Raw genomic sequence first — 9,430 nt, 5'->3', positions numbered from 1 at the left:
CGTAGGTCTAGATGCCCTCAGTGATGGTTATCACATGACATAGGGCTAATTAACTCTTGAGCCGAAAATAGAGGCCCTGCAAGGAGCAATAAACATTCGCTATTAAACGCTATCTAATTAGAATTCAAGCTACAAGGGCATGAAGGAGAACATAACAAACACAGAGGCCAGTATAATTGTAAACCAAGCTCAGAGGAAGGCAAACATAATAGATATAATCAGCTGAGCACTTCCTGTAAGGTCATGATAGAATGTTGTGGAAATACTTCCACATATCTGACTGAAGTTTACTGACTGTGTTTTTCCTCAATCGCGGAAAAGGTCACAGACATTTCAGCAGACGTGCACTTCAGACGCCATGCTATCAATTATAACCTAATCTATTTGTTGATACCTGGCGAGAGAACGTGAATCAGAGAAACTGCTTTTTGTAAGTTCTGCCAAATTTACCCTGAGCAGAAATGTAGATCTTCAATGTGATCTCAAATCCAGGATCAAAGCAAAGTTTCAAAATGGCATTGCAGAAACAAACTTATTTTCTCTTTTAAGGTGACTTTAAATTAGCGGCATTTCATGGATTTAAAAAAAACATATCTTTATATAATGCTTAAAATGTATTGTGATTTCTATGCAGTATTTCATGCAAAGAACAACATACGAAGTTATGAGGAAAACTGTAAGATGTCCAAGTCAGCCAATGTTTTGTGCGCTTAAGACCTTTAGGCTCCGTGGTTGATCGATAGTAATGGAAATGCCAGCAGGCCTCCAGAGTCCGTTGCCAATTTAACCTTTTTTGTACCATGACTCAATTCTTCCTCAAATAACCCAGCTGTTTGCTGGGATGGACTGCAGGCTTGTGGTGCTGATAAGATGAACACACGGGAGCGAGGGAAGGGAAAGACGGATACGGAAAAATAGTGCGTGTGTCCCTACAAGTACTGCTGGTTTAGAAAACATTTCCGGGAGGCAGTTCAAGTGTGGCGGCCAAGCAGATGGGTGGGCACATCCAACTTTGCTCAGTATGCCTTGCCTTGCATAGGCAAGACACAACACAGACACAAAATACCTGAGTGTGCTTCATGGGCAATTTATGGCTCATGCTGGGCACATTATGAGTCTCTGTGTCAGTAAACGTGTTCAGAGTGATGGGGAAGAATGATTTTGATGACAAGTGAGAGTAGTAAATAGGCAGATTCATCTTCATAAAAAATTTCAAGGATTCAATCTTGGTCAAAAAGGAAAAAAAAACTGCTGCTATCATTTATCTGAAATAGCCTTATTTTTATTTCAGACTCTTATTGTTGTCTTATTGTGTTTGCTATGATTATTCCACCCTATGGTGTTTTTCAGTGAATCGGGTTTAATCATTTTAAATCAAGCTTTAACTAATGCACATAAAGCTATTAGAAAAACTTTGAAATCTTCTAGACAAATCAAATTTGAGACAGCATTTTAACCAAGTTTACATTACATTTTTAAAGTGAGATTACATTTAATCGAGTTGTACTGAAATTCTACATTCATTTAAAGCCCTAATCAAGGATCAATTCGAAGCTGTCACTTGTTTAATTTGTTCAGATGGATTCATTTATTACGATGACACTCTGGGGCTAGAGCATCGAAAACAAATAGCTAAGATGTGCATATACACATCTCTGACACACTCTCTACAAAGCATCCTTCCAAACTATCCACTAAAGCAAATTACTATGATACAATACAATTAAATCAAAATGCATCTATGCTCTGTTGCTTTTTAATTTACTGTCATTATTATTTAATTGATTTAGTTTACGATTTAGAGTGCATACGAAGTAATAGTCTGATAGCCCATTGTTTCTCTGCATAAATGTTTTCATCTCCAGAGTGCTGGCTGGTTGAATAAAGGTTCTGAAATGAAAGAAAGAGAGAACAAGGGAGAGCAAGAGAATAGCAGGGGAGACTGTATAAGGGGCTGAGACATCTGCTCAGGTATATAATGATTATGCTGCGGGGGAAGGATAAGATATGGAGGTCACGTTCGCTGGCATGGAGTATCCCATCTGTCCCCTGAGGTTAGTGGGGTAAAAAGGCAGGATGACGGCAGGACTGGGGGATTGGAGTTAGCGGATAGTGGGGAGCCTTGTATGAGTCTTGGGGACACTGTTTGCTGGCCTTGGTTTTACCACAGAGACCAAGTAAACAGTAAATGAGTTGTGATTTTCCAAAATCTATCATCTCAGCAATCTGCAGAGCCTTGTTACACAAAAGTTGAGGTTGGGCTCTAGTGTAGATTGTATCAATTTGCCCTCTAAGGTGAACTGTGCAGCAGAGCATGAGAGGGTCGTGTTCATGTACTTGACCACATGGATTTGAGCCCCTTGATTCTTCTTCTACTTGCAAGGATGCAACACATTGTTTCCAAAAGACATGCCATCATTTTGTGTTTCATATGTTAGCCCAAAATTAAAACTTTTTAAAACTAGGCGGAACTGTAGGGACTCACTGAAGATGCAGCTGGTTATTGCGCTGTTATTTCTTTAAGTTTATGAAGTATTAAGTATTAGTTAATCTGAGAAAGAGTGGTTGCACCTAGGGCTGGGCCATATCATACCGTTCGTGGTATGATATGGCCCGGGGGTGTTGCACTAATAAAGTTGTGGAGTACGGTATTTTGTCTCACATCAATTACATCGTCAGTTATATCATTATCGCAAATTTTCAAATATATATCGTGATAAATATTCTTGGCCATATTGTCCTGCCCTAGTTGCACATCCTTGGGCATGTCCCTTGGCACACAAATCTCCAGATTTAGATCTTGATTTTGTGCAAATGTGAAAAAAAAAAAAAAAGTACCTCCAAAAATTGACTGGTGCTTTTTAAAAAACTTTATTGCTCATAAAAGAATCATTACTTTAAAGGTATAGCATATTATTTACTAAGACTATTGCAGACTATTATATGTAGAGTGTATGAAAAAAGGAGGATTTCTCTAGATAAAGGACTTTGTGACCTTGAAAGACCTCAGAGCTGAGGTTGTTTAAGCATAAAAGCAGTACACACAGAGAGGAAACATTGCAGGATGCATGATGGCAAAAATCCAAGAAATTACAGACTACATAAATCAATCTCAGGGCATGACAATCATCAGAGGTCATATATTCTACTCTAATTTAATCTTCAGTATTCGATAAATCAATACCCAACCCAGAAGACAGATCTGTGAGCTCAATAGTTATTGACCAATGTTTTTATTTTCAGAATGGTATTCATGCAGCGAGATGTAATAACATGCCCTGATTAAACACCTTTGACTGGTTGCCCACATCTCTGACTCTGACAACTCAAACAAGGTTGACTACAGAAATCTGCTTCTACCAAGCATATACATAGATACTTAGTTTTGTGAATCTCCAAAATTTCACTGCAATACTTGCTCTGTCATTCCATTCAGCCACAGCATAGGTGATGAACAGGAGCTCAAAGTTGAACCAAAAACACCTGAGAGGAGGAATTGACTGTCCTCCGGGCTCAAGCAGCTTCTCCTTATGACAGGGAAGAAGGTGAGGCAAAGATAACGGGACGCTCTGCCACTCAGAACAACATGTGCCACAAAGTTTGGAATCATAATTCCAAATACAGTTCACAGCTCCACTGTGCAAAGCATTAGCGCTAACGAGCCAGATGCTAACTGTGTTTTAAAACGGTTGAACGAAAAACTAAGCTCTAACTGTTAAGGACTGATTACACCTGTGCCAGATATGTATAAAGATATATGTAAAGACTGTGGTGGAAGATTATATTAATTATTGTTTTTAATCTTGTTTTCATGCTTTATTTCTCTTTTATGACAATATTATGACAAAAATATTTCCATATGATCCTGAACATAATTTGTGATGTGTATCATTCACTCACACCATTTTTGGGGGCATTTCTTTCCATGTAAAGTGTGTGTAGTCATATCCATTCATTTTTCTGCACTGCGCAGCTGTTTGCAGTCTCTCTCCAACCTGTTATTTTTTTCTTGGTTTTTTTTTTGTTTGTTTTGGGTTTTTCTTTTTGTCATCAAGCCAGAATAAGCCTCTGACACAGAAAATAACAGCTTTGTTGCCCTCTCTGTATGAAGCGTACAGTGACGACCTCCCACCAGAATGTAAAGTGCATCTTGTTTCTCTTTAAATGCTTGAGGATGAATCACTGGAAAAAAGAAAAAAAAAGGTGGAAGGGTTTCAGGGGCCTGTGCTATTGATTCAATTTCTATAACCACAAATACTTTAAAGCATAATAAGCCTATGCTTCAAGTCCCCATACCCTTTCAAGGCTTGAAATGGCCTTGTCGTTACCCACAAATCACAGCTCTCCGCAAAGCTGCCCTCTCTGGAGTGAAATGTCCATGACCACGGGGGACAAAAAAAAAAAAAAAAAAAAACAGGGAGCAAGAGACACAAGCAAGCCCCTGAAAAATGTAATGGTTTTTGTTGAAGATTTAGCCAGTGGTATGCCGGTGTGCGCGTATCATTCATGTTCCAGACACAGCAGATCCTCTGGGGAGATGGTGAATATTAAAGGGCTTTGCAGGAGCCTTCCTCATGAAAGCTCTTGACAACAGATTTGTTTATGACCTTCAAGAAAGGAAGAGCAAGTCAATGATAGCTCAACACAACCTCTTTTGCATCTCAAGGCGGCCGCGGCTACAAAAAATAAAAGGCAGCTGTGGCTTCAGGTTCAAGTATTTGAACTGTGTGGCCCTTCTGCAAATATTCATCACATATAGGCAAGATGTCTCAGACCTGAGAACCAAAAACCTTCTGACAAATTTTTTTAAACTGATGCTCATATTCATTCAAGAATGCCACACTTTCCAATACAGTACCATAAACGGCCATGAATCAACTCAAAGCTGTCAACATAACACCTTTACAACAATAAATCTAAATGTAAGGACTTCTTTGAACTTACAGATGAAAGAAAAGTTTTAATTTTTTTACTTATTCAGCATGTCATTCAGCATATTGTCATGTTTTTTAGTATGCACCCTTTAAGATATAAGCTCTAAAGAAGAGCTTTGTGTTCTCTAGGAAATAGGGCTAATTGTCAGAGCGTTTGGGGGGAAAAACAGTCAGATTTAAGCAAAATATAAACATTGTGGTTGCCTCTGACATGCTTTGCCTCTAACCAGCTGCCACTGCCTTTGTGCCAACCGTGAACGACTGTAAAGGCAACAATAGCCCTTTGAAAAGGGACAGGGTTTTTTTTTTTCTTTTTTTGGTACACCCTGTATTTACAATGACAGAGCAGAAGCTCCTGAAGTCAGGAGGTCAGGAGGGAGGGGAAGGTTGTGGGATCATTTGGCTGTTTGCTTTCAAAAAATATAGTTTACTCTTGTTGGCTTCTACAAACTTACACCCTACCTTTAATGATCTTTTTTGTCTGGCAGGTAGGCCAAGACCCTGACTTTTAACAAGCTGGTTAAAGTGCAGCCTGAGCACTGAATCATTCCTGTTAATCTTCCAGCCTTGCTTGACTCTGGAGACTTTTCGTGGGTTAACTGGAGCAACTTTTATTAAAGCTACATTTAAGTAATCTGACAATGTGTGACTATGACACCACTGCTTGTGTTTAAAGAAGACCTATTATGCTCATTTTAGCTCTGAATTTTTATTGTTGGACTAGAGTAGCTTTGCACTCAGCATTCAAAATAAATCATTACTTATGTTGTGCTGGTCGTTGGTGCAGTTTATCCTTTGTGTGAAACACACATTCAGCCTTTTACCAACTTCCTTTAGATTTGCTTCCATTTATAAACAGAAGGCTTGACCAATAAGATCACCCTTTTTGGGATTTCTACCTTTTTTGACATAATATGGACCCAAGAGTAGAAAAAAAAACTGTAAAGTGTTAATTCTGGCCTCATTCTTTGAAAGTTTGACCATGTTTTAATTAAACAAGCATAAGTGCATATGCATGGCTATATGTATACGTTTGGGTCATTATTATGCATCTGATTAGGCACACTGTTCTGCATATAGTTAAAGCAATGAGTCTATCTGCTTTATCTGCTTAACAGAAGTCTATGCATTTCACTGTTATTTCAGGGAACTGATAAAGAAAAGTCAGTTAAAAATGTTTAAAAATATTTTAATACACTGTTTTTTTCCTTTGCCGGGCACTGAAATTGTTTGTGATGCAGTAAAACCCCTGTATATGTCACTAAAATAAAAGGAAAGACATTTAAATGTTCAATGTGAGACATCCCAGAATAGCAAAGCACAGCATAACTTTACTCCTCAGACACAGTAGTTTTCGAAAAACTCATTAAAAAGACTCCAGTAAACTATAAGTTATTTAAGTAAAATGATATGGAGTTCTGCACAAGACAGCAGTCAAGCCCAAATACAATTAGTGTGGATTTTAAATAATAATCTATTTCTGGCCAGACAAAAACTAGTTTTACTGACCAATCAATATAGTCCATGAAGTCAATAGAGACTAATGTCCACTGCCATACAACCTATTACATGTTCCTGATCCATCTTCATTTGCAGTAAATGAGAAGAAGAAAGTCTTTCTTTGGAAATTAGTCAAGCCCTTCAACAGTTTAACTACACTTGAGGTCCCAAATAGGGACTTCTCGACAAGGAAATCAAGATTCAGGAGGTTTCTTGTTTTTCTCAGTGTAAGACAAGAGGCAGTACAAAAATAAATGCAGTTCCTTTTCTATTTGTAGCAAGGCAATCAAAAACAAAACTATAAGCTTTTAAGCTCAAACCACGTGCTACACACAACTCCACCACCCCACAAGCCCGTTAGTCTATAAAAGGAAAATGCTGTTATAAAAAAACAGCATTTGCATTTTTCTTAGCACACGGTTTCTGCGTTTCATAGCATCTAATCATTGCCATATAGCTTCTGAATGGGCTTTATAAGTGTCATTTTAGTCCATAAATGTTATTGGATAATTTTAGAGTTCCCAAATGTCCATGTTTGTGTGAAACCCACTCAGGCTTGTCTGACCAAAAGGGTTAGGCACACACACACATACATAGAAGACAGATACAGTAGAATAATGGTTGAAGAATTTGTTCAGGCATTCTGATTTTTCCTATTGCTACCTCAACTCTCTGGGTTGGAGATTTTGCCGCAGAGCAAAAAATAACAGACCATGCAATTTCTGGAAAAATGGCAGTAGGATTGCTGCTACCGCCAGGCTTGACTCTGTGGCTTGCTGCAAAAATGTTGGTAGACTGAAAAGCTGAAGAGAGATAGCACTTGATATTAAAAACATAAATCAATAGGGGGTATTTATTTTGAAAATCTGTACCCCCTAAAGCGGATAAATGTGTATAACTGAGGTCTGCTGTTTTCAAAATTATCTGAGTATTGTGTTCATTGTCTGAAGTTAACTGTGGCTGCTTTATTTATTTTTTTAAATTTCACAGCATGAACGCATCATGATAACATCCACTAAATAACTGAAGACATTTATTTAGAAACGGTGAGGCTCCTGTTCAACTCTTATACTTATCCTGGCTGTAATTAACAGCAACGCTTCCTGTGTGAAATTGTGTTTTTTTTAATAGATTACAAAATTTTAAAGCATATTGGCTATTCATTAAGGGCTGCAATAGGTTGGCAACCTGTTTAGAGGGTACCCCTACCTCTCACCCTATGACAGCTGAGATAGGCTCCAGTCCCTCCGCAACCCTTAAATGGCTAAGTGGAAGAACATGGATGGATAAAATGGTCTTCTTTTGATCAACTGTGTTCTTTAATTCTGAAAATTTGACAGTCACCTTTTCCCTGCTGTTAGTCGCTGCCAGGTTCCTTACTGCTAGTTGTCCATCAGTATGTGTGTGAGAAAGAAGCAGACAGGAGGCTCTTTGAATTGTAAATGACAGCTTAAGTAGTCTAAAACTGCAGTATGATCTCAGCTGGAATTAGATCAATAGCTTGAAAACATTTGTTTTCTTTTCCCATAGTGTTTATAAATAACTTTAAATTGGTTAAAATGTGTCTAACACCATTTCTAGCAGATCCCTATAGTCATATTTAAGCATTTGTCTCAGACAGAGACAAATATTTGTCAGGAGGTAGTGCAGATTGTCCACTAATCAGAAAGTTGGTGGTTTTACCCTGGCTCCTCCATTCGGCATTTTGAAGTATCCCCGGACAAGATACTGAACCCCAAGTTGCTCTGGATGCAGCCATCAGAGAGAGAGAGAGAGTGTGTGTGTGTGGTGTGTTATGTTAGACATAGCGCTTAAAAGGATAGAATAAAAGCAGCGTGTCAAAGAAGTGCTCTGGGTGCTCAGTTATAGCAGAAAAGTGTTATATAAGTACAAGTCCATTTACCATTTAATGTAAAGAAACATGACAGGTACAAGCCAATCACGAAGAGAGGAGATTCAACTAGCCAATGAGGTGAATTGGATTCAGTTACTTCCTGAATATTAGACTATATGCCAGTTCTCTCCAGCTGTAGCAGGTAAAGTTACAATGATAATGACATTCAATGTGACTAACTTTATGTAACCAGCTCTATAAATTCCTCCATAATGGGCTTGGCACTTCTCTCACAAAATTGCTTATAAAATCCAAACCGTAAATTCTCCATCCCTGGGCTTCCAGGATGCACGCAAGATGTCAGTCATTTATTTCAGGAAAAGAAAGTGTATACGAACGCTCCCCACTGCTAATATAGCTAGTGCTAACTGAAACAACTACACTCACCACTGCGTTCTTCAAAGTGGCCTTTACGGTGAAGCCCTCTGCGTTTAGCTCCGTCTTCCTCCTCATCGACATTCCCACAGCTTTTATTGGCGGAAGTCCAAATTAATGAAGGGTAATGTTGCTTCAATTACTAATTATTCTACGCGGCTCTAAAAACTTGACGCCTGTTGCGTTCTGTAGTGGTTGCTATCAACTTCTGAGACGCTTAGACCCGGTTGCCCCGGAGACGTGTGCGCCTCCTTGTTACCATAGAAACTATGGGGCGCCGCTGAAAATATGCAGATCAAAGTGTCGTGGTTAACCAGGGGCTGAATATTCACAATAATAACTTTAGGTTTTTTTCCCTTAGTAATATATGATGTTATTAAGATAATACTGTTACAGCGACAAAGGAAACGAGGCTACTTGACCTTACTGGAAACTCAAAAATAAAATAAAAATGAGCTATTCTTAAATTACTTATTTTTAGTGTGGGTTTTTTTTTTCATGATGGACATTAGATGGCTCATTTCAAGAGCATGCAGATATATTTCTTCCATGATTAGAAAACATTTTTTTTTTTAATAAAACAGAGTTTTTCATGGTGAAGTGTTGAGGATGAATTCAGTCCTTTTGAAACATTCTTATAAAAGATACTGCTCGATAATTTTAAAGTCCTTCAGGCTCCGACATCTCTCATCCTCATTAATGCTTTTATCTGTGATGTTCTGGACCT

The 9,430-nt window shown here is 38.3% G+C and overlaps 1 protein-coding gene across 3 annotated transcripts in view; it reads right to left on the bottom strand.

Moving 5' to 3' along the window:
• The window catches only part of pacrg (PARK2 co-regulated), a 159,931-nt gene extending 150,989 nt beyond the window's left edge, over window positions 1-8,942 (bottom strand). Inside the window, exon 1 of one of the 3 annotated variants that reach the window (XM_085144046.1) lies at window positions 8,716-8,942. In XM_085144046.1, the coding sequence (XP_085000172.1) occupies window positions 8,716-8,787 (72 nt within the window). In that variant the 5' untranslated portion in view covers window positions 8,788-8,942. The remainder of the gene's footprint in view (window positions 1-8,715) is intronic. The other 2 variants (XM_085144044.1, XM_085144045.1) reach the window with 2 other exon arrangements.
• Window positions 8,943-9,430: the final 488 nt, after the last annotated feature.

Source organism: Neolamprologus multifasciatus, chromosome 19, assembly GCF_963576455.1.
Source record: "Neolamprologus multifasciatus chromosome 19, fNeoMul1.2, whole genome shotgun sequence".
NCBI classification, from domain to species: Eukaryota; Metazoa; Chordata; class Actinopteri; order Cichliformes; family Cichlidae; genus Neolamprologus; species Neolamprologus multifasciatus.
The sequence above is the reverse complement of the archived record's forward strand: the minus strand, read 5'-3'. Positions and strand labels throughout refer to the sequence as shown.